Source organism: Dictyostelium purpureum (genome assembly GCF_000190715.1).
Source record: "Dictyostelium purpureum unplaced genomic scaffold DICPUscaffold_75, whole genome shotgun sequence".
Classification (NCBI taxonomy): Eukaryota; Evosea; class Eumycetozoa; order Dictyosteliales; family Dictyosteliaceae; genus Dictyostelium; species Dictyostelium purpureum.
Window position 1 is genome coordinate 64,972 of NW_003519412.1, and position 25,219 is coordinate 90,190.

Here is a 25,219-nt window from a genome sequence, read left to right on the forward strand (position 1 = left end):
TGGTATCATTTATTAAAATGAGTAATAAATTATCATCGATTTATCAAGCATTAGATTCAGGAAATAATAAAGGTGCATTAAAGTTATGTAATGCATTATTATTAAAGAAAAAAGACGAAAATACAAATGCAGTCAAAGTTTTAAAGGCTATTACATTAGCCAAATTGAATCAAATCGAAGAGGCCATCAGTTGCGCCGACGAAATGGCATTTACAGGAATCAACAATGAAACTGTTTTAAGCAATTTAAATTATTTTTACAAATCAGTTCAAAAAGTTGAAAAGATGACCAAAGTATACGAAGCATCTTACAAAGCCAATCCTAAATCAATTCAATTGGCCAAAGGTTGTTTCTTAGCATATGTCAAGGATAGAGATTTAAAGCAACAACAACAAATGATCATCTCTCTTCAAAAGCAATTCCCATCTGAAGAACACTCTCTTTGGTATCTTATGACTATTCTCTCAATGATTCAGGATAATCCAACACCATTGTTACTCGGTTTATCTCAAAAAATGGCTGAAAAATTGGTATCAGAAGAAAAAATTAAAAATAGCGAACAATTATTCATGTATGAAACTATTTTAGACATTCAAAACAAAAAACAAGAACATTTGGACCTCATCAAAGGTAAATTGGGTGATCTCTATAATGTACCAACCGAACGTTTAAAGATTTTAGCATCACTTTATCAAGAGTTATCAAAACATCAAGAAGCTGCCGACAGTTACAAAGAGATTCTCGTAAAGTATGAACCAGATGAATGGTCTTGTTATATGGGCTATTTCGACAATCTCTGGTTACTCAACAATAACTCAACTCCATCAAACTTTGGCGAAATTCAAAACTTTATTAAAGAGATCCAAAAGAGCTCATCAATCAAGCATAAATTACGTGGTCCATTCATTGCCGAAATTGAATTGATCTACAGAAAATTAAATTGTAGCGCCACCATTGACAAAGAAGAGTTCAAACAATTCATTACATTGCTTTTGGATTATTTCAAACAATTTGGTAACAAGCCAGTCTTTTATCACGATGTTAAGAAATATTTAGAATTTTTAGAAACAAGAGGATCAAAAGATGATTCAGTTAAATTTTTGGAATCAATTGATCAACTTATTGAAAAGAACAACGACGACACTAATTTTATTTCAAAACTTTCAAATTACTACAAAGTTCAAAGAGCATTAAATTTACAATCTGATTTCACTCATGAAAAAGCTCAAGAAATTATTAAAGCCATTTTAGAAGCCTATTCCTACAACGTCAACAAATTCCCATTACCAATCGAGTCAGAACGTTACCCAGGTGATGATTTAGTTTTAATGTGTTATTTCTTCTTAATGGACCAAATCGAAAAAAACCCAGCCAATAAAATTAAATATTCTATCGATGCCGCTTCAATTTTAGAATTTGGCCACTCAAAGAGCACAAAGAACTTCCAATTCAACCTCTATTTAATGACTTTATATTTTGAAATTGGTATCCATACATCTGCTCTTTCACATTTCAAAATTTTAAATATCAAAAATATTCAATGGGATACCCTTGGCTATTTAATTATGGACCAAGCTGTTCGTTCCCCACTCTGCTTCTCTCAAAGTGTTAATTATTTCGAAAAAATTTTCAAGTTTTATGCTGAAAATGATGGCACTGCCGATTATGTTGCCGCCTGTTACACTAATGGATGCTACAGTAAAATTTTAGAAATCCAAAAATTCCAAGACAAGGTTGCCAACTCTTACCAAAAGCAAGTCTATTCAACTGAAAGACAATTATTTAATTTTATGATGGTTAGATTGAAGAATGCTACCAACAACAATATCGCTCAACAACAACTCTTACAAAATTGCAAATCACATATTGCCAGTATCAACAACGATCAATTCACTATCACCAACGAACAATTATCAAAACTTTCATTCAATCAAGATAGAAGTGTCTATGATAACTTCAATTCAAGCACCTTTAAAACACCAGCTAAATCAAACAACAATATTATCAACTCACTCTTTTTCGATCCAATTTATTCTAAAGAGTCTGATTGTTTATTAGTTTTAAGATTTAGAAGACAAATTCTAAACCTCTTAACTATCACTACTTTAACTACAGATTCAACTAAATATTCTCAACTCTTACTCGAATTAGAATCAACCATCACTCAATTAAACGACCAATTTAGCTCATCATCAAATATTTTAAGTTTAATTTTAAATATTTTCAAATTATTTAATTTATTATCGGTTTTATTAAAAAATTGTTTGTATCATATGATTTATTGTATTAATTTTTTTTTTTTAAAATACTAATTTTTATTTCTTTTAATTATTTAGATGAAGAAAGTAAATATGATGAAATTAAAAATATTTTTAATAAGCAAATGGATCAATTAAAAGAATTATTTGGTGAGGCTTCAAAAGAAATTAGAGAAGGCCAAATTTTAGGTAAACCAATAGGCAGTTTAGTATCGAATGTTTTTGAACCATTAACATGGTTATCATGGGTTATTATTCATTTGAACACTTTAGTACCATCAAAGAAGGCCAAAAAGAAGGAAGAATACCACGTACAAATTCGTAATGATTTAGAACAACTTTGTGAAACAATAACTAGTTCATTAGTTGATTTATCCCAAACTTTAAATGAAAAATCATTATCAAGTGTATCAATCGATAGTATAACTAATGATCAAAAAGAATACTTTGGATTAACCACCAACAACACTTTCCAAGATAAATCTGCTGTAGTTAAACAATTATTCGAAAGCAACACCCAATCAACCACAGAAATTCAACAATATATTACATGTTTAAAGACTATTTTTAGCTTTTCCCTTAATAATATTATTAATTGAAAATTTTAAAAAAACCCTCCGATTTAAACTAATAAAGTAATAAATATCATTTATTTTTTTTTTATTTTTTTTACATTTAATTTTATTTATATTTTTTCCTTTTTAATAAACTCCATTTAAAATTATTTAAAATTAAATAAAAAAAATAAAAAAAATGAAAAAATAAAAAAAATTCCGTAAAAATTTTTTTTTTATTCATTTTTCACAAAGATAATAATATACTATGAATGAAATTAATATTATTAATTTCTTAAAGAATATTTTTAAAGAAAACAATAGTAATAATAGCAATATTAATCATGAAATCAATATTGAACAAAATCAACTATTAGTTTCAAGTTTATTTTTATTAACACCAAATTTAAATAAAAATAATATTTTAAAAGAAATTTTCAACTATTTAAATAATAATGAAAATAATAATAATAATAACTTTCATATCTTTTTATTATCAATAGTCTATAGTATTATTAAATATAATAATAATAATAATAACAATATAGATAATAATGAAATAATTTATAATATTATTAAATTCTATAGTAATCAAATTATTAATGAAAATAATAGTAATAATAATAATAATAACGAAAATAGCAATCAAATAGTAAATAATAATAGTGTTAATGAAAATAATATTAAAATAATTTCAAAATTAATTTCAAAAATTCAAAATTTAATTTTTAATAATGAAATTTATTTAATGATAAATAAATTAATAGATGGCGTCAATAATAATAATAGCAATAGTAATAAATTTGGTTTGCAATTAGTAAATGGTATTTTAAATGATGGCGATATCAGTATTAAAGATAAAGAGAGAATGTGTATCGAATTTTATCCAACTTTAATTCCAACTGTAATAGAAAATTTAGAGAATTCAACAATTATTAATCAATATACCAAGCAACAATCACTATTCATCCTTTCAAAGCTTTTACTAGATAAAGAAAATGTAGAAATAATTTCAAAGAATGAAAAGTTATTAAATCTCTATTATGGAAGTTGGTTGCAATTATTATGGAGTGCAATTATCAAGCAAAAAGATATTAATGAAAAACTAAAGTTATGTTTCTTTTTCCATCAATGCTATTTTGACTGTTTAATCTTCAACTTAAAATCAAAGAAATTAAATGACGAAGGTACCTTTAATATTATTAAAAAAGTGGACTACTGGAATATCCTATTTGAATCTTTAATCGACAAAGATTCTTTACCACGTAAACAAGCAATTCATCTCTTAAAGAATACTGTATCTTTACCAAGTATGTTATGGAAAGAAAGCTTACCAAAAGGTTGGGAACAAAAGCAATGGAATCTTTTCTTTTCGCTATACGAATGCTTTGATGAAACCAAATCACATTTATTTGTTCCAGTTTGGGTTCAAATTCATAATTTAATCAATGCTTCAAACGAAAGAGATAACTTTACCCATTTCAAAGAACCATCTTCAATTTATTTCTGGATTAGAATTCTTTATTTCAGAGGCTTCAATCACATAAATGTAAACATTAAGAAAAGAGTTATTGTAGATGCCTTAGCCGATCAGTCTATATTAAAACATTTACATCAAATCGACTTTGTAGAGTTCCAACAACCACTCTTAAAAGCACTAGATACATTTGAAATCACCGTCAATTATGAATCTGAAAGAAGCAAAGATCTTGTAGAAAGATTATCAAACTATTTAAAAGTTACAGTTAAATCAAATTTAGAATTAGAACAACTTTTACAATTTATTAGTAAATCAACTCAAGAGGTTAAAACAATCTTACTCTTCACCTCAATTCTAAGTAAGCAAGCATTAGAATCCCATTTATCAGCCTCCTCAAATATTTTAGAGTCCATTAGATATATTTTAGTATCACACCCAATTCAAAACTCAAACACTCAGCTTTATCAAAATATGTTCGAACTTTTAAAATCATTAGATATTTCAAATGAACAACTATCATTTTCACAAATTTCTAAAATAATTTCAATGATTCCAAGAGAGTTAATAGATAATGACTTTAAAAATCATTGGATGAAATCAAAAGGCAATTGGTTCATTATTAATTTAAAAGAAGCAACCGAAAAAACAATTACCTCTGAAAGCAATACTCTATCAAACAACTCATCATCCTCATCATTTGAAAATGAAAAAGAAAATTTAATAGCCTTATCAAGAGTACTTTCAATTTGTTCAAATGCAGAGATTCAAGATTATATCGAAAACACAATCATTCCATATATTAACGATAGCGAAAAAGTAAATAGAGATCAACAAATGAAATTGTTATTACTTATCAATAGTATTTTAGAAGAGCTTCAAGAGAAACATTGGATTAAAGTTTCAAATCAAATAGAACCAATTAAATTTACCCTAATTAAATTAATAAAACAATATATTGTTGAAAAGACCTATACCCAAGATAATTACAACACAACCTTAACTAAAGAAGAATCAGAAAAAATTATTGATCAATTTAAAATGTTTGAAATGGCCATCAAATTAATAAAGAAATTACCACACTCTGCTGAGTTTACTCAACTCTCGAACGATATGAAAAATTATATTTTAAATGACTCTACCTCTTTAGATTTGAAGGGAATTACAGTTGTACTATTAGTTTGGATCCAGTGTAAACAGCAACCATTCCACCAACCACAACAACCAATCGACCCAACAAATACCAACAATATTAATAATGAAGTTTTATTTAACAAGCTTTTAACATTGGAACCAAAATACAAGTTTGATTCAACCATTTCATATATTTTACCAAAATTCATTCAATTTAAATGGACCAGTATTCATTCAATTCTTTTTAGCTTTGCAAGTAATACCAAATATTCCCAAGAAATGACCTTTGATTTAGCTCTATCTGCTTTAGATAATGCCACTGGCTCCACCTTAATTCCAATCTTTGAATGTCTCTCTATTGTCATCTCTTCACCAAGTTCTACAGAAATTTTAAATAATGAACATTTGATGGAACAATTATTTAAACAGTCCTATTTAGCATTCAGCGATAGTAATAGAAAACCCAACAATCTTTGTATCGCATTTTCAAATCTTTTATTCAATTCAATATTATTCGAAAACTCTGTTACCATTCCATTAGTAAAGAGTTATTTAAAACAAACTTTAGAAGACTTGGGTGGTTCAGTTCGTATTAGTTGCGGTTTATTAAGCCATTGTTGCGCCATTTGGTCAAAGAAAATAAACACACTACCAATTTTCTTAAATGAAATTATTGACCTTTGTTTGTTGACCTCCGAAGATAAATTAGTACTTGAAGACTCAAATGAAAACAACGAAGAACAATCGAGCGATTCATTCAAACTATTTAATAATCATGGTTATATTATTAGATGGTTTGTATCCCAATTAACATCAAACGAATGTAAACCATTTGTCGAAACATTAATTTTAGAGCTATTACAATTAAACTTTAAATCAGAATTCTCTAAAAGAGAGTACTCTCAACATAGCAGAACCAATAAAATGAAATGCAAACTATGGAGAACTCTATGCTCGTTAACTCATATCATTCAATTTAATCAAGATAATATTGAACTCTATGAAAAAATTTCAAACCTTATGTGGAATACTTTAGAACTTAAAAACCATAGCAATGTTAGATACTTAATTCAGCTTTTCATTATCAATATTTTAGTTAAATCACCAAATATTAAAGAAACAAACCAAAAACTTGTAACCAAAATGGAAGATTCAATCAATTCAGATTACCAAATTTCAGCCTCTCTTATAATTATCTCTTCAACATTCCTTTACTACCTTTTAAATAACTATCAAGATTCATATGAACAAATGGTAATTAATTTATTTAAAACTCTTCTTCCATGGTCAACTGACTTCCATCATGCTGTTAGAACTACATCCCAATTAGCAATTTATACAATTATTAACAAGAGTAAGTTTAAATTAATTTTGGTTTTTGAAATAATTATTATTTTTACTAATTTTTTTTTTTCTATTTTTTAGAATTTAAAATCCTTGAACAATTTAATGAAAGTGAATTAATTAAATCAATTTTCAATTATTTAGAAATCAATAAAATTCAAAAAAGATTAAGAGAAAAACAAACCCTATTTGTTGAAAGTGATGATCCATTAAAGAAAACTTTAGCTGAGAATATTTTAAGTGATAATAGTATTGGAAATACTGGCGGTGATGATGAAGATGATGAGGGCGAATCAAATAAACAACAACAAGAGGATGATGACTATTCAAATCTATCAGTTATCGATGATGCAATTATCCCAATGTCATTATTGGATATTTCAAAAAAACTAATTAAAGATTTCCAAGTTTCATTCCAAAACAATCAAAATCAACACTCTGCTGCAGTACCACAACCAACAACAGAGCAAAAGGAACATATTCAAATCAATAATAGTAATGATGATGAAGATGATGAAATTTTAGATTTCCAAAGAAGAATTACACCATGGCAATGGATAAATAAACTTGAGGAACACCACCAAATCAATAATACCAATAATAGTAACAATAATAATAATAAAAAGAACAAAAGACAATCAATGATAATTGTTGGTACATTTATCGAAAACACACCAAATTTAGCTGGTTTAATTAGAACATGCGAAATTTTTAATGTCGAAGAAGTTGCAATTCCAAATCTCAAACTTTTAAATGATCCTCAATTCCAAAGAGTTAGTGTCAGTGCTGAAAAATTAGTACCAATTATAGAAATCACTAAACCAAATCTTTTAGATTACTTAAAACTTAAAAAGAAAGAAGGTTATTCAATTTTGGGTGTAGAACAAACAAGCCAAAGTAAAAATCTCTCATCATTCCAATTCCCTGAAAAATGTTTATTATTATTAGGTCAAGAACAAAATGGTATTCCTGCAAACTATTTAACAATTGTGGATTATGTAAGTAATTTAAAAAAAAAAAAAAATGTTACATTCTTTATACTAATAGATTTTTTATTTTTATAAAAAAAAAAAAAAAAAAAAAAAAAGTGTGTAGAAATTCCCCAACTTGGACAAATCAGAAGTTTAAATGTTCATGTATCGGCTTCAATTGTAATCTGGGAATATACCCAACAACAAATTTTACAACAACAAAAATTAAATTAAAAATTAAATAAAATAAAAATAAAATAAAATAATAATTAATAAAACGAAACTAAATATTATCAATTATTAAAATTAAATTAAATTAAATTAAAATTAAATTATTATTTTTTTCTCCATTTTTTATTTAAAAAAACGAAAGTAAAAAAATTATATTTTTAAATTCATAAAAAAAAAAAATATTTTTTAAAAAAAAAATTTTTTAAAATTTTTTTAAATTTTTTTATAAAATTTTTTTTCTTTTTGAATTTTTTATTTATTTATTATTTATATATAATCATTAATTTAATAAATAAAACAAAATGTCAATAAAAGCTAAACCAAATCTTATGCCACAAGACTTAGCAACTTTAAAAGTTGAAGAACTTAACCCATTAACCCCATACGTTATTAGCAGACAAGCTACTATTAACATTGGTACTATTGGTCATGTAGCTCACGGTAAATCAACTGTTGTCAAAGCCATTTCAGGTGTTCTTGTAAGTAAAAAAAAAAAAAAAGAGAATTAAAATAACGAAGGTTTTTCAAATATAAAATATCAAATATTAACTTTTAATTTTCTCATCAAAAATATTTTTTCAAAATGCAACCTATTTTATGATCATCAAATTAATATTCAAAATCATTCAAATATAAATAATTATAATTACAATCAATGTTTTGAAATATCAATTTGCAGACTGTTAGATTCACTTCAGAATTCAAACGTAATATTACTATTAAATTAGGTTATGCAAATGCTAAAATTTTCAAATGTGAAAACCCAGAATGTCACAGACCAGGTTGTTATAAATCATATCGTAGTAATACTGATGATAATCCAATTTGTGAAAGACCAGGTTGTGGTGGTAAAATGGTTCTCTTACGTCATGTCTCATTCGTTGATTGGTAAATATTAGATGGTTTATAAATATCAAATCAAATTAATCAAATTTATAAAATTCAATAATAATCGATAACAATATAGATAATAATAATAATAAATATTGATAATATTGATAATAATAATATAGATAATATAATAATATAATTACAGCGAAATATATTAATTATTTTTAATTAAAATTATAGTCCAGGTCACGATGTTTTAATGGCTACTATGCTTAATGGTGCAGCTGTTATGGATGCTGCTTTATTATTAATTGCAGGTAATGAATCATGTCCACAACCACAAACTAGTGAACATATTGCTGCTATTGAAATTATGAATCTTAAAAACATTATCATTCTTCAAAATAAAATCGATTTAGTTAAAGAAGCCGCCGCTCAAGAACAATATGGCCAAATCTTAAAATTCGTTCAAGGTACCATTGCTGAAAATGCCCCAATTATCCCAATTTCCGCCCAAATGAAATATAACATTGATGTTATTTGTGAATATATTGTCAAAAAGATCCCAATTCCATTAAGAGACTTTACCTCAGATCCACATATGATCGTTATTCGTTCATTCGATGTTAACAAACCAGGTTCACGTGTTGATGAAATTAAAGGTGGTGTTGCTGGTGGTTCAATCTTAAAAGGTGTCCTCAGATTAGGTGATGAAATCGAAGTTCGTCCAGGTGTTATTTCAAAAGAACTCGATGGTAAAATCAAATGTACCCCAATTTTATCTAAAATTGTTTCCCTCTTTGCTGAAGAAAATGAACTCCAATATGCCGTACCAGGTGGTCTTATTGGTGTTGGTACTAAAATCGATCCAACTCTTTGCAGAGCTGATCGTTTAGTTGGTCAAGTTTTAGGTAGTGTTGGTAAACTCCCACAAATTTATGTATCTTTAGAAGTAAACTTTTTCTTATTAAGAAGACTTTTAGGTGTTAGATCAGAAGGTGAAAAACAAAGCAAAGTTAAGAAATTATCAAAAGAAGATACTCTTATGGTTAACATTGGTTCAACCTCAACTGGTTGTCGTGTATTTGCCGTCAAAGGTGATTTAGCTAAACTTGACCTTTTAACTCCAGTTTGTACCCAAGTTGGTGAAAAGATTGCCCTTTCAAGAAGAGTCGATAAGACATGGCGTTTAATTGGTTGGGGTAAAATCGAAGCAGGTACCCTTCTCCAAAATTAATTTCTTTAAAAATAATATAAAAAAGAAACAAAACTATAATTAAAACTTGCAAAATTTTGTATAGTTTTGCATGCAAAAAAAAAAATAAAAAAAAAAAATAAATATAATTTTTTTATTTAAAAAGTACAGATCAATTATTCCTTTGGATAAAAAAGCTGATATTTAAATAAAAGAAATAAATATAGGTTTTTTTTATAAATAATAAATAGAAGAAAAAAATTTATTTATTTTTTTAAAGGCTACAACATTTAAAAAAAGATATATAAATATATATACTTTTTTATCATTTTTATATGGTTATAAAAAATGAATAATTATTTTTTTTTTTTTTTTTTTTTTTTTTTTTTTTTTTATGAGGGAGACCCAAACTTTAACAAAGTTATATTAATGACCACATCCTGGAGCAACACCATAGCATCTAGCTTTGAATATTGAGGAAATTTGATCTTTTGTTAAGGTAGTACCACTAAAGTTATTATTAATTCCATTGTTGACATTAAAACTTTTATTATTATTTACTTGATCGAATGAGAATGAATTGATTTTTTTTAAAGAATCTAAAGTAAAGAATATGTTAATATAGAAATAGATTAAAAACAAATATAAATGTTGATTACATACCAGAGATTGTCATTTTAAATACAAAAAAAAGAAAGATAAAGAGTGAAAAGGGGGTAAAAATAAAAAAGTAATAATTGTAGATAGTGCTAATGGAATTAATAATAAGATGAAGGTATGTCTTTTTTTTTTTTTTTTTTTTTTTTTGAAATTAAAATTGAAGTGTGTTTATATAAAAAAAGTAAATATGAAAATGAAAAAAAGAAAAAAAAAAATAATTATTTATAGTAAGAAAAAAATAAAAAAATAATTTTTAAAATTAATTAAAATTTATTTAATAAAAATAATTATGGAAAAAAAAAAAAGGTTAAAATAATTAAAAAAGTATATACAAATATAGTTAAAACCAAAAAGAAAATTCTTCTTTTGAATAAACAATAACACAATTTAACACACAACAACAAATAAGGTGATGGTTTTTTTTTAAAAAATGTTTTTTTCTATATTTATTATAAAGTTTTTAATTTTTTTTTAAATTTAAAGTTTGAATTAATAGTTGAATGATAAAATTAACAAAAGTATTTATACGAAATTGGAAAATTGTATTTATAATTTTGAAAAACACCCAATTTTTTTAAAATAAAAAATTTTATTATTAAATAATTACTGATACATTTTTATATAAAAATAACATATCTAATATATTTTTGGATTAATTTTTTTTTTTAAATAAATATACAACCATATATGGTGACATGATATATCAATATCTATATTTTTTTTTTTGTTTTTATTTGTTTTATTTTTTTTTTTTGTTTTGTTTAAAAAATATATCGTTGTTTTTGGGTGTTAATATATGTCTATATATAATAAAAATGAATTTATTAATTAAAATGTATTACTGTAATCGTATATTGTTAACTTAATTCATTTAAAAAGATATATATTAATGAGGTAATTAGAGTGTGTAAGTGTGCTTATGTGTGTATTTTGGTGGGTGTGGGTGTGTGGGGTTAGTGGGTGTACATTAGTAAGTTTAGTTTTTGTTTGTGTTAATGCTGGTGTTTGTGTTTTGGGTTAACTTGTTGTTGTGAATTTATGTTTTTTAATATTATATGTTTCTTGTTGTTAAAGTTTATTGTCATTTTTATTTTAAAAAAACAATAAAAATGTTTTTTTTTTTTCGAATATAGTAGATTTTGGATTTTATATATTTGAAATTAGATAGTGGGTAAAAATATTTTGTTTAATCGTATTGGATGGTAAAAAAAAAAAATCTTTACCTTTTTTTAAATTTGTATATTCATAAATTGAATATATTATTCGTTCTATTTGAGTTTGTTATCAATAAAACTTAATAAAAATCACTATTATTATATTTTGGAAATGAAAAAACATATATTTATAATTATATTGAAAATTGAAAATCACTTTAAAAAAAGAGGGGGAATTTATGCAACAAGGTTGATTTTTTTAGTTCAAATTTATGAAATTATAAGAAATTTCATTAACCTTGAAATAAAAAAAATTTTGGGATGTGTGCGAATAAAAATAAAAAAAAACAGAAACATTAACATAAATTAAGTTTTTTTGTTGCACCCCTCATTATTAACACAAAAAAATTCCACCCTAAACGATACATATAAATAAAGCAATTTATGAATATACTAACTCATAAACAACCAATTTAACACATGCTTACACCACACTATCACACACTCCAATAATTTTAAGTAAACTAAACTAACTTGATTATTAAAGTATAATATTTTAAACTATCAATCAAAAATTCGCTCACCTTCATTTATACTTTAATATTTTTTTTTTTTTTTTTTTTTAATAAATTTTTTTATTCGAAGCACCCATTTATTAAAAGATTTTACTAAAATAATTATTTTTGTAAATCCATTAGATGAAATACAACTTACATTTGGTTAATAGTAGAAATAAAATAATTATTATAATAAAAATAAAATTTATAGCAATAAAAGTGACTTGTTGGTTAAAATTGTCATAAATTTTTTATTGTAGAGTGTTTGTGTGTGTGTTTGTGTGTGTCTGTGCGTGTGTTTATGTGCAGTATGTGTGTGTTTGTTGTTCAAAAATACTAAAACAACTTAATAAATAAATAAAGAAGTTACATTTACAACCTACTATAAAAAAACTATTTCATATAATATAACTCTTGGAGAAAATGTTGAATAACATATCATCATAAACGATAAATAAACTTTAAATCACTAAAAATAACTTTAATGATGATATAAAAAATACAAACTAGTAAAATAAAATAAGATTTATCTACTATTATAATTTTATTTTTATTTTAAAATTTTTTTTTATTTATTTTTTTTTTTTATTTTTTTTTTTTTAAAGTTTTATTTTGCTATTACCAGTATCCAATTAAATAATTATTTTAATATAAATATTTTGATTTATTTTGCTCTAATAATTTTGCAGAAGTTTTAGCATCATTAAATAATGTATTAACCTCTTCAATGTCTTCTTTTGTAATTGAGGGTCTGCCATAGGTTTTTGAGAGGATTGAAGCTGGAGTTAAAAGTTGAATTGAATATCTGAGTGAAGCATTAGTACCAATTTCAGCAAGATATTGAAGAGCATCATCTTCAATTTTATGGCCTTCAATGGTTGCACGAATTGTAAGAATTTGAACAATTTCTGTATAGTTATATGGGAGAGTACGAATGATCATTAAACGATCTAAAAGATCAACTGGGATACCATGTGGTGATTGAATATCGTTGTCAGTTCCTTTAATAACACAATTTCCACGGTTGGTTGCAAAAATAACAATTGGTGCTAATGTTGACTCTAATGCTCTGTTAAGATAAGAGAAACACTCAATATCGAGCATGTGAACTTCATCGATGAATAAAACACCTGGTACTAACTCTGCAACACCTTGTTCAATGTATTTGTTAACAATTTTATTAATTTCCAAACGAAGTTTTTCTGTAATTTCTGTTTTTTTTGGTTTCATCATTTGACCCATCATTGACATTATATCTTGACCACCTTGTGGTTTGGCATTGGCTAAATCTAAATCATGAAGTGTAACATCTTGAATAATATCTTTCTTTTTAAATACTTCACCTTTTGGTAATGGTACATATTCTTCGGCTTCTAAATCGTGTTCGGTAGCATAAAAATCTGAACGACCAACTCTTTTAACTGAACCACTATTGGCTTCAATATAAATAACATCACCTACTGTAATTTTCTCTTTTTGAATTGATTCATAAATGGTTGGATCAAGTTTAAGTTGTTTTGTACCTTTAGTTGTTTTTAATCCGATTACAACATGTGATATAGTTTTACCATAACCCCCTAATGGGTTATCAGTTTCTTCTGGGGTGATTTCTGTAACCTCACCTTCATAAACTTCTTTAATTTCTTTAACTCTTAATCCAATTGAACGTCTAAAGTTTTCCATTAAAATTTCTGTCTTTTTAACTTCTGATGAATAAACTTCTGAACCAACCATTGGACAAAATGGAACTTTACTACCCAACTCTTGTGAAATTGCCAATGCTAATGCTGTTTTACCTGTACCTGGTGGACCTGCTAATAATAATGCTTTACCAGCCATTTTTTTTGATTTAATTAATTCTGTAACAATACCTGCAGCCTTTTAAAAAATAAAAATGATAAATAAAATATGTTAATATTATTTTATTTTTTTATGTATTTTTTTGTTTATTTGTTAAATGCTATTAAATTTGGTGTTAAAATACTACATACCTCTCTTGCTTTAACTTGACCAACTAAACCATCTGCAATTTCTGTAGCTGAACCATTTTCATTTAAACCTAAACCTTTAATATGACTATGTGTTGCAATTCTTTGTGATTTAACTGATTTTACCTCTTCTATTCTAGTGGTGGTTGGTTGCTCGGTGGCTGTATTGGTAGTAGTGGCTGTTGTATTTGTATTTGTATCTGTAGTTGCAACTGCTGTATTGACTTCACCCATTACAGTATCATTAGAATTTGTATCAGCCATCTTTATTATTTAATTATTAAAAACACAATATACAACAATAATTTAATTGAAAAATTTAAATAAAATGAAAAAAGAAAATCGTTTTGTTTTTTTTTTTTTTTTTTTTAAATTTAAAAAAATTTTTAAAAAATTAAAAATATTTTTTTTTTTTTTTTCCTATGAATAAGTTATAAAAAATAAAATAAAAATAAAAAATAGAATTTATACAAAAATACCCTTTTTTCGGCGTTAATATAATATTCTATTTAATAACTAATAAAAAAAAAAAAATTTTTTTTTTTTAACAATGTATTTATTAGTACAAAAAATTTCCCTATTATTAATACTTAAATTTATTAATAACTAAACACAATTAAAAAAACAATATTACTAAGGTTTTGTTAATACCCTAGTTAATAAAATAAATGAAAATATATTATTACTTTTTTTTATTTTTTTTTTTTTTTGAACATTGAAAATCACTTTTTTTTTTTTTTTTTAAATTTTTTTAAATTTTTTTTAAAATTTTTTTTTTTATTAATTTTTTTTACCAATTTTTTTTTTTCAATAATTTTTTTTTAATAGATCTTTGGGTATTATTTTTTTTAATTACTTTTTGTGTATAATAATTTGTAAATAGAAAAAAAAAAGACAAAGAAAGGACGAGCATATATACACAAAAATGAAAATTATAAATATTGTATTTTTATTTTTAGTTGTTGTTGGATTAGCATTATCAAACCCACACCATCACAATACATGGGTTAATCAAGATGTTCAACGTTCAATTGATTTAACTACTCAACTTTCAAAACAAATTTTATCAGTTAAAGCCAAATCATTAGTTGATAATAATAAAAACTATCAAATTTCATTCGATAATACTTATCATGTTTCAGTTCAAGCTTTTGATGATAAAAACAATGAATTAAAAGTTCATTTATCACCAAACTCAATTAATATTAAAGAAGGGTAATTATTAGTATATTATTTATAACAAAATAACAAATAACAAAAACAAATAAAAATAAATAAGAATCAATATTAATATTAATATAAATTAAATTTTTATTTTCAATATACTCCTCACCTTAATAACCACATTTATAGTTTCAATACTTTTGATATCGAATTAAATAATAAATATAAAATCAATGAAGTTTTATCATTAAAGCTTAAAGTTACATTAATGTCACAAATGAAACCTTATCCAGTTGAAATTAAACAAGGTCAAACTCAATTAGTTCTTTATAATGACAACCATTATTTTACATCACCATACAAAACTGAAACTCAAAAGACAACAGTTAAATTAGCATCAGGCAAAGTAGAATCATTCAGTGAAATTAAACCATCCAGTTTAAAGACAAATACTATTGTTTATGGCCCATTCTCAAATGTTGAAGCATTCACAGTTTCACCAATGCGTATTCACTTTGAAAACAGTGCTCATTTTATGGTATTAACTCAATTAAAGAAAGAATATGAAGTTAGTCATTGGGGTAATTTAGCAGTTGAAACCTCATATTATCTTGAAAATCAAGGCGCCCACTTAAAAGGTCCATTCTCACGTCTTGACTACCAACGTAATCCAGGTGCCAACCCATCACACATCAGTGAAATTAACGAAGCCGTTCCATTATCTGCTGCTGATTTCTACTATCGTGATTCAATTGGTAACATCTCAACCTCAGTCTATCAATACCAAAGCAACCGTATTAACTTTAAGATTACCCCACGTTTCCCATTAATGGGTGGTTGGAAAAACAATTTCTACACTGGTTACAATCTTCCAATTCAAAACTTCCTCTCTGTTGATTCTGCTGATGGTAGCTATCACCTCAATGTTACCTTTGGTGTTGGTATTGACAACATCTACGTCGAAGATCATCAAGTTAAAATCATTCTCCCAGAAGGTGCCACTGATATTAAAGTTAAATCACCATTCCCAGTTACTGAAACCCGTGAAATTCGTAAAACCTATCTCGATACTGTAGGTCGTCCAGTCATTGTCTTAAACGTCAGAGATACCTCATTCGAAAACTATCGTTATATTCAAGTCACTTATAATCTTTCATCTCTCTCTATTTTCCACGAACCACTTTTAGTTATTGGTGCTGTTTTCACATTCTGTCTTTTCATTATGTTTTATTCACGTTTTGATTTATCAATCAATAAATCAAAAGTTAATTAAATAACTTTTTTTTTTTTTATAAAGAAAAAAAAAAAAAAATATAAAATATAAAATAACAAATAAAAGAAAAAAAAAAAAAAAAGAAAAAGAATAATATATAATAAAATTTATTAAAATCATTAAAAATAAAATAAAAATAGTTTTTAATATATCTTTTTTTTTAAAATTTTTTTTTATATACATGTATTTATTTTATTTTATTGGATATAGTTATCTTTTCTTAAAAAATCTCTATTTTTTTCCTTATATGTGGTTTGGATTAAATTATAGAAAAATGCATAATAATATAATAAATTATCGTATTCACCATTGTATTGACCTCCATTTTGATTTTGATGAAATTCTTTGAAAAAGTAATAGATTGCTTCGATGGTTGCTAAATAACTGTCGCCATGTGATTGGTATCTCCAAAACATTGTCTTTTGCATATCTATTTTTACACATCTAATACCCTTTAATTGATCGCTTCTTAAAATCTTTTTTGCATTTTGCCATTGACTTTCAACGAAAATTACTTTTTTAATATTACTAAAATCTAAATCTTTAACAAAACATGAATCATCCGATGGGAATAATAAAATAGTTTCATCAACATTATAATTTGGGATTTCATCTGGAAATTCTAAAAAATTTACATCATCATGTGCTAAAACTTTTGAATGAATTGCTGTACTTTTTGAAATCAATTCAGTTGGGTAATGTAATCTACAAAGATAATAATATTAATATTAATGATTGTTTATAAACAGTAGCTATTATAATAACTATTATTGTATTACTTACACATCTACTGAAAGTGGTAGTTTTAATAATGGTACTTTTGAAATATCGCCTAATGGTATACAACAATCATAACAAAAATATTTTCTTTTTTTATCGCACTTTGAACAAACACTTCTACCTAAATCAATTAATGGCTCGAATGATGCTAGTTTTAATTCAGATAACCATGATTGATCCTCCTTGGCATTATCCAATACACCTTTGGTAGTTTCTAATTGATTATTTATATTTCTATTAAATTTTTTTTTATTATTTTTTTTATTATTATTATTTTTATTATTTTCATTATTATCCTCAACCAATTGATTAGCTGAAGTTTCTTTATTTTCTGTTTGGTTTTCCATTTTAATATTATTATATATACAATTAATAGCTAATTAATCGTTTTATTCTAATTTTAGACGATAGTTAATATTTAAATAAAAAAAAACAAAAAATTAAAAAATAAAATAAATTAATTTTTCTTTTTTTTTTTTTTTTTTTTTTTTTTTTTTTTCGTATTTTCGGTTTTTAATTATTTTTTATTTTTTTTTAATTTTTTTAATTTTTTTTTTTTATAAAATTAGCAAATAGTTTTTTTTTTTTTTTTTCTTTTTATTTTTAAATAAATTTTTTTTTCTTGTATATACAATCGTATGTATTTTTTTTTTAATATCTGTATAAAATATTTTTAAATTTATCTTACTAATCTATATTATTATTATTATCATTCATTTTATAGACTTTCTTGGAAGAGCGTGAAGTCATAGTAGACTAGTATACATTTATATTTTATTCAAAATGGCCGATTCTTCAATTAACGAAAAAGCTAAACCATTAGCTGATAGCAAACTTACTCTTACTATTTTAGATCTTATCCAACAAGCCAACAATTTTGGTCAATTAAAGAAAGGTGCTAATGAAGCTACCAAATCAGTTTCACGTTCAACCGCTGAATTTGTTATTTTAGCTGCTGATGCCGAACCATTAGAAATCCTTCTCCACATTCCATTATTATGCGAAGATAAGAATATCCCATACGTTTTCGTTCCATCAAAATCTGAATTAGGTCGTGCTTGTGATGTCTCACGTCCAGTCGTTGCTTGTTCAGTTATTGTTGATGACAAGAGTCAATTAAAATCACAAATCAATTCAGTTAAAGACGCTTTAGATAGATTATGGATTGCCTAAATTTACTCTTATCAATATTTATATATACGATATAAAAAAAAACGAAACGAAAAAAAACAAAAAAAAAAAAAAAGTATATTTGGTAATTTGCATAAAATGATTTTATCAGCAAATTAGTTTATTTGTATATCTATTTTTTAAATAAACTTTTTTTTCCCAAAAAAAAAAAATCAAAATAATTATTTATTTTACTCTTTCAAGACATTGATTTTTTTATTTTTTTTTTTTAATATAATGTGTGGAATTTTAAATTACTAAATATTTATATTAATTTTTCCAATACCCCTTTTTTTTTTTTTTGAATATTAAAAATATATACATATATCTTTAGGGTTTCATTGTGTTTTTTTTTTTTATTTTCACACATATATTTTTGTTTTTATCCATTTTCCCCCACACCTACTAAATGAATATTTAATTATTTTCAAAATATTATTTAATTATTTTTATTTTTTATTAATTTTAATTATAAAATTTTTTTTTCATTATTTTTACTTTATTCCCCACATTGTAGAGTATATTATTTTTAATAAATAATTTGTTTTTTCATTATATCACAATAAAAACTATAGATAATAATAAAAAAAATTTAGTTTTTTTTTATTTTTTTTAGATTAGAAAAAGATGGTAAAGCTTTTTGGGAAGTCTAAAAAAAAAGAACAAGACCCACAATCCATAGATGTTGCATTCCAAAGTATTTTGGTAAGTTTTCTTTATAAATAAAATAATAATATAAAAAAAAAAAAAAGTAATATTTATTAATAAGTAATTAATATATAGGATGAAATTGGTGTTGTTGAGGCAGAGAAAAAACACTTAATGGCAACAATGTAAGATATATTATATTATTAAATTGTTTTATAAAGAATGGATAATTAATTTTTTAAAACACTTATAATAATAGGGATTCAATAAGAAAACAACAATTAATTCAATCATATCAAAGTAAAAAATTTTCAAAAATTGATTTTAATAATAAATCTAAAAAAAAATCAAATGTAACACAATCACCGCAATATTTTGCAGATAGTTTAAAGAATGATCCTTCAAAAGAAATTTTAACATCACTTCGTGTCCGTTTAGGTAACCAACCCCTAAAGTGGTTAAAAGAATTTTTATCTTTGGATGGTGTACAATTACTAATAAAAGTTTTAACTTCAAATGAAATCAAACAAGTGTAAGTTTTAAATTACAAATATACATAAAATAAAAAAAATAAAAAAAATATTAACATATTTAAAAAATATAAAAAAAAATTAAAGTAAAAATCAAGATGATATTTATAAAATTGCCCAATGTTTACATTCTCTAAAGTTAATTATGAATACAAAGATTGGTTTAGAATCAGTTATAAAAAATCCAAATAATATTAATTCAATTTCTTTGGTTATGGATACCACACATTTAAAAACAAGGATTATGGTAACTGAACTTTTGGCTGCACTATGTGTTGTTCACTCAAAGGGTTTACAGTTAGTTTTGGCCGCTATGGACAATTATAGAAGTGTAAAGAGGGAAAAGAAACCATTTATTCATTTAATTCAAGGTTTAAAAACTCAATCTCTACAAGCAGTAACATTTGCTCTTATTAATACTCTTATTAGTAGTAGTCATAATGTTAGTGAAAGACAAAGAATTAGAGGCCAGTTCAAAAAACTTGGTATCACTAAAATAATAGAAGAGTTAGAGCCAGAGTTTGCAAATAACCCCGATTTAGCTACCCAAAGGGATCTTTATGAACAAGAGGCAAGATGGGACGATCAAGAACAAATGGAAATTCAAAGAGGAGATGTTAGTGAAGATGATCCAGAAGTTATTTTAAAAACAATTTTAGGAAAAATCCAAGGTTCCTCAATGCATCCAGCTTTCATTTCAATTTTAAAATTATTAAGTACCAGTGCTGATGACTCGGATGACTCTGCCCAAGCCAAGGATCAAGGTCTTTCAAATTACTTATTCCTCGAAAAGATATTAACAAAGATTAATGGTGGTGAAAGTTTTACAGATGACTTGGGTCAATTTTTTGGTGGCATGGAAATAGATCATGTTTCTGGTGAAAAAGCTGTTCTAATACAAAAAGAAATTGAAGATTTGAAAAAGCAAAAGAAAAAAGATCAAGAAAAATTATCAGAAAAAGATATTTTATTAACCAAGTTGGCTAAACGTATGAGAAAGTTAGAGGAGGCTATTAAATCTGGCAAGGGTTTGGAATTTTTAAACAATGAAATTGATATCCCATCACCTATTGACAGTTCAGCTCCAACACCAACAGAAACTACACCAGGAGGTACAGTAGTACCATCACTAAAGACCAAAACTTCACCAAGCTCTCAGAATCTTAAGGGAAATATATCATCATTCACTACTGCCAAAGCCCCAAATGGTGTAACAGATTTCCTAAGTGGTATAAATGGAGATGAACCAGCATCAACCTCGGCATCATCTGCTGACTCTAGCGGTATACCATTACCACCAGGTGCTCCACCACCCCCACCACCACCAGGAGGTAAATTGGCACCATCTACTCCACAATTATGCTCTCGTCCACCAAATTGCAAGATGAAGTCATATCAATGGACTCGTTACCGTACCAGAAATATAAATAATACATTCTGGAAGAAAGTTAATCTCACCAAATATAATGATGTTCTTCCATATGAACACATTGAAAGTTTATTTGCTGCTGCTGTCTTTGAGAAAAAAGAAAAAGAATTAAAGAAAGGTTCAGAAGTAACTGTTATTGATTCAAAGAGAGCTCAAAATATTGGAATTCTCTTATCAAGATTCAAAAACACATCGTACGACCAACTCCATGATGCCATTTACAATTTGGATGAAACCGTTTTAGACCTCGAAACAATAAATCAAATGATAAAATATGTTCCCTCAAAAGAAGAAATAGATTGTATCCATGCATTCAAGAAAAAGCAAGAGGAGCTCCCCCAAGAAGAAAGAATGAGATTGGGTAAAGCCGAACAATTTATAGATAAAATATCATCAATTCCAAGACTTACTCAAAGAATTCAAGCAATTCATTTTAAATTAAATTTCCCTGAAAAACTCTATCAAGCCAAACCAGATATTAGAAAATTCAACGAAGCATTCAGCCAACTTCAAAATAATAACATTTTTGCGGTTATGGAGTTAATTTTATCAATTGGTAATTTTATTAATTTTGGTACCATTAGAGGAAATGCAAGTGGTTTCAAGATTGATTCAATTAATAAATTAGCCGATACAAAGTCAAATGTTCGTGAAAAATATACCCTAGTTCACTACATAATAGAATACCTCGAAAGCACACAACCAGAACTTTTAACTTCAATTATAGAAGAAATTCCATCAGTTGTAGACTCAGCCACCTTATCATTCTCACAATCATCATCAGAAATTAAAATGTTAAGAAGTGGATTAATAAAATTGGAAAAAGAAATATTTTCAAAAACAAAACAAACACAAGAAACCATTGTTGAAGAGAGTGAACCACAAGAGGTTACAGAGGAGGGTGATGATGAAAAACAATCAAATATGTTTGCAAATCAATTAAAGAGAAAACAAGTATCAACAGAAAACCCTGAAGATATAAATCAATCATTACCACCAATCGCAGAGGATGATCCATTAAGAGTTAAACTATCTGAATTTTTAGTATCCTCAAAAACCGAGTTGGACGATGCAGAAAAATTAATGGTCGATACTGAACAAGAATATCAAAAAGTTTGCAAATTTTTTGGTGAAGAGCCAAAAATGGTACCAGAGGAATTCTTGGCCATTTTCAAAAAGTTTAATGATAGCATAGTTTTATCAAAGAAAGATTTAGACATTGAAAAAAGTCTAAAAGAAAAAGCCAGCCAAAGAAAAGAAGAGAAGAAAGAAAAAGAAATCCAAAAGAAAAAGAATAAATTAGAAATGTTCCAATCTAAACTCAAAAAGATTGGTTCACCATCATCAAGTAAAAACCTATCATCATCATCAGATTCAATGGACGATGAAGATGACGAAACAATAAAAGAATATATAGAATCAATAAAAAATAACTCTAGCCCAGGCTTTGATAGCAATTCATCAGAGGAAGAGGGTGTTATGGATGATGTACTCAATTTAATTAGAGATGGAGATTTTAGAACTATCAGAAGAAACCACTTATTAAAAAAACAAATTAAACCAAAAAAACTAGTCCAAAAACCAACACGTCCACAAGTTTTAGATACACCATCATCAACCTATTCAAGTATATCTAGTATGTATGATGCTGAACCACTAGATATGAGTGAAAATGATGAGGACGAGGAAGAATATAATGATAGCGAGGAAGAGGAAGAAGAAGAGGGAGAGGAAGAAGAGGAAGAAGAAGAGGAAGACGAAGAAAATGAAGACGAAGAAGATAGTGAAGAGGATCAAGGTCAAGATTAAAATCATTAATATATTTAAATTATAATATTAAAAGAAAAAAAAAATAAAATATTATATAAATTTAGCTATAGTATTTTAAAAAAAACAATTTTATTTTTAATAAAAATTTCTTTATGCGCATTAAAAAAAAAAAGATTTATTATATATGGTTGTATTATTATTATTACTAATATTACTATTTAATTTTTTTTTGATTTTTTTTTTTTTTTTTTTTTGATTTTTTTGATTTACACTTTTTTTTGTTTATAATGGTTCAATAGTTGTAGTTGGATTCTTTGAATATTTGTTTATAATATTTAAAAATACTGCAGCTTTATCACTTTGAGCTTTACCTGTGAATACTGGGGAGTTTCTTAATGAGGAGGCACCTGCTATCACTAAAAAAATTAAAAATAAATTAATATAAATGTATGATTGTTTAATAAAGATATTTAAACTTACTTTTTTCATAAAGGAAATTTCTGAATGCTTCATCCTTATTAAAAACTGGTGCATCGGGTAATGCTGGTCCATAACCTGGAACTTCATTTTTATTTGCAATTGAAACCTTATATCTTGTTCCAGATGAGTTAATATTGGGCGAACCTGGGTTATTAATAACTGGTGAAGAAATTGGTGTTGTATCATCACATTTTCTTTCATCATTTGAAATACCAATAGTTGAATTTTCAATAGGTTTTATTGGTTGAACTAAAATTATAATTTCTATAAAAAATGATATTAATATTATTTTTTTTTTTTTTTGAATATTCATATTAACTTTACATACGAGTATTTTTTGATTTTATACAGTTTGGATTATATGCCTGTTTGCCATCATTAAAAACAATAACTATTCTATCATTACAAATATGCTTTCTTCTTTCTGTTTGTTTTGGATCACTTGGGAAAAATGGTAACATTGTTGATACATGATACATAATCTCAACATCTTTATATTTTGAAAATATTGAATGGGTACCACTTGAATTATCTATATACAAAGATTTTAATTGATTAGTAATTTTAAAAAATATTATTATAAATAAAATTATTGTTAATACATACTGGTAATATCTAAACCACCTGAATAGTTTTTGAAATCTTTTAGTTCAACTTTCTCACCTAAAAAATTTAAAAATTCTATATATTCAGGTGAAGAGTTTACAGATATATTTTTAAGCATTTCATTTTCATCATGGTGACCATCTTTACAATAAAGAATACCAACCTTCATTACTTTGGAGAATTCTGGCTCATATACTTTTAACAATTCATCTTGAATATTTTTACCGGCAACTTTTGATAAATTATAATTTGTAAGTTCGGGACGTACTGATGTAATAACATGTAGTGATTTTGGCTTCATTCCCAATACTTTTCTTCCAGTTGGTCTATAAACTGTTGCTTTTGGTACTCTTACTTCTTCAAAACCCTTTTCTGTACAAATTAAAAGATAATATTCATCTTTTTCTTTTTTAACACTAATTGAAGTTGGTCCTAATGGTGAGTAATAACTCATATAAGTTTTATGAGGTTTTCCATAAAAGTTTTGTCTATAAATTGATGGCATAACCTTTAAATTTGGGTCAACTGGTTGATTTGACCAATTTGAATCACCATCTGTTAAACCCTCAATTCTATATCCTTGACATGGTGAAAACATTTTATGTTAATATATATTTTTTTTTTTTGTTTTTTTTTTTTTTTTGATGATTATCTATTTGATATTTCTTTTTAATTTCTAATTGTCTTTAAAAAATAAATATCTATTTTGAATATTAAAAAAATATGATAACTAATAAATTTAAAATTATTAAAATAAAAAATGATTAAAAAAAATTTATTAAAAATGATTAAAATTATTGTTGATTAATTAATTATTTGTTAACTTTGATTAATATTTATTTAAAATTTCCAAACAAAGTAAAGTTTAGTATTAATTATTACTTATACTAATAAAAGTGACGAATGATTTTATAGTATAAATTCTATTATTATTTATAATGAATTTTATATCTTTTTTATTATTATTATTATTATTTATTTTTATATATGTTTTTTATATAATATTATTTATTGC

General features: G+C 25.4%; 10 protein-coding genes across 10 annotated transcripts in view; 6 read left to right on the plus strand and 4 right to left on the minus strand.

Moving 5' to 3' along the window:
• Positions 1–17: 17 nt before the first annotated feature.
• On the plus strand, positions 18–2,857 carry DICPUDRAFT_77520 (uncharacterized protein; the record flags this gene model as incomplete). Its single annotated transcript, XM_003286590.1, has 2 exons — positions 18–2,262; positions 2,337–2,857. 2 exons carry the CDS (start codon positions 18–20, stop codon positions 2,855–2,857), a joined length of 2,766 nt encoding a protein of 921 aa, XP_003286638.1.
• Positions 2,858–3,089: 232 nt separating this feature from the next.
• Positions 3,090–7,963, plus strand: DICPUDRAFT_14626 (uncharacterized protein; the record flags this gene model as incomplete). Its single annotated transcript, XM_003286591.1, has 4 exons — positions 3,090–3,426; positions 3,466–6,777; positions 6,849–7,765; positions 7,856–7,963. Coding segments are annotated over 4 exons (4,674 nt in total), but the record flags the coding sequence as incomplete, so codon positions are not given.
• A 308-nt stretch (positions 7,964–8,271) lies between these two features.
• DICPUDRAFT_94221 (translation initiation factor 2 gamma) lies at positions 8,272–10,240 on the plus strand (the record flags this gene model as incomplete). Its single annotated transcript, XM_003286592.1, has 3 exons — positions 8,272–8,448; positions 8,649–8,857; positions 9,041–10,240. 3 exons carry the CDS (start codon positions 8,272–8,274, stop codon positions 10,035–10,037), a joined length of 1,383 nt encoding a protein of 460 aa, XP_003286640.1. The 3' UTR covers positions 10,038–10,240.
• Positions 10,232–11,125, minus strand: DICPUDRAFT_91754 (uncharacterized protein). Its single transcript, XM_003286603.1, has 2 exons — positions 10,659–11,125; positions 10,232–10,594 (listed from the first exon to the last, which is right to left on the minus strand). The coding sequence occupies exons 1-2, from the start codon at positions 10,669–10,671 to the stop codon at positions 10,422–10,424; spliced, it is 186 nt and encodes a 61-aa protein (XP_003286651.1). The 5' UTR covers positions 10,672–11,125; the 3' UTR covers positions 10,232–10,421.
• Positions 11,126–13,011: 1,886 nt separating this feature from the next.
• DICPUDRAFT_150642 (AAA ATPase domain-containing protein) lies at positions 13,012–14,618 on the minus strand (the record flags this gene model as incomplete). Its single annotated transcript, XM_003286604.1, has 2 exons — positions 13,012–14,244; positions 14,358–14,618. The coding sequence occupies 2 exons, from the start codon at positions 14,616–14,618 to the stop codon at positions 13,012–13,014; spliced, it is 1,494 nt and encodes a 497-aa protein (XP_003286652.1).
• Positions 14,619–15,204: 586 nt separating this feature from the next.
• Positions 15,205–16,941, plus strand: DICPUDRAFT_91755 (uncharacterized protein). Its single transcript, XM_003286593.1, has 2 exons — positions 15,205–15,569; positions 15,708–16,941. The coding sequence occupies exons 1-2, from the start codon at positions 15,280–15,282 to the stop codon at positions 16,789–16,791; spliced, it is 1,374 nt and encodes a 457-aa protein (XP_003286641.1). The 5' UTR covers positions 15,205–15,279; the 3' UTR covers positions 16,792–16,941.
• Positions 16,942–16,988: 47 nt separating this feature from the next.
• Positions 16,989–17,918, minus strand: DICPUDRAFT_150644 (uncharacterized protein; the record flags this gene model as incomplete). The annotated part of the gene is made up of 2 exons (XM_003286605.1): positions 16,989–17,496; positions 17,575–17,918. 2 exons carry the CDS (start codon positions 17,916–17,918, stop codon positions 16,989–16,991), a joined length of 852 nt encoding a protein of 283 aa, XP_003286653.1.
• Positions 17,919–18,354: 436 nt separating this feature from the next.
• DICPUDRAFT_150645 (uncharacterized protein) lies at positions 18,355–18,744 on the plus strand (the record flags this gene model as incomplete). The annotated part of the gene is made up of 1 exon (XM_003286594.1): positions 18,355–18,744. One exon carries the CDS (start codon positions 18,355–18,357, stop codon positions 18,742–18,744), a length of 390 nt encoding a protein of 129 aa, XP_003286642.1.
• Positions 18,745–19,263: 519 nt separating this feature from the next.
• DICPUDRAFT_46912 (uncharacterized protein) lies at positions 19,264–22,630 on the plus strand (the record flags this gene model as incomplete). The annotated part of the gene is made up of 4 exons (XM_003286595.1): positions 19,264–19,446; positions 19,525–19,574; positions 19,649–19,921; positions 20,007–22,630. Coding segments are annotated over exons 1-4 (3,024 nt in total), but the record flags the coding sequence as incomplete, so codon positions are not given.
• Positions 22,631–23,220: 590 nt separating this feature from the next.
• The window catches only part of DICPUDRAFT_46913 (uncharacterized protein), a 2,037-nt gene continuing 38 nt past the window's right edge, over positions 23,221–25,219 (minus strand). Inside the window, exons 1-4 of the mRNA XM_003286606.1 lie at positions 24,205–25,219; positions 23,927–24,130; positions 23,599–23,862; positions 23,221–23,534 (exon numbers count right to left, since the gene is read on the minus strand). The exon at positions 24,205–25,219 is cut by the window's right edge and continues 38 nt beyond it. Of these exons, the coding sequence (XP_003286654.1) occupies positions 23,401–23,534; positions 23,599–23,862; positions 23,927–24,130; positions 24,205–24,802 (1,200 nt within the window). The 5' untranslated portion in view covers positions 24,803–25,219 and the 3' untranslated portion in view covers positions 23,221–23,400. The remainder of the gene's footprint in view (positions 23,535–23,598; positions 23,863–23,926; positions 24,131–24,204) is intronic.

Excerpts from the sequence above, each read along its gene's own strand:
- DICPUDRAFT_91755 (XM_003286593.1), top strand. The coding sequence starts at position 15,280 with ATGAAAATTATAAATATTGTATTTTTATTTTTAGTTGTTGTTGGATTA. Across the intron at positions 15,570-15,707 it reads TCAATTAATATTAAAGAAGG|TTTCAATACTTTTGATATCG; the intron begins GTAATTATTAGT and ends CCACATTTATAG.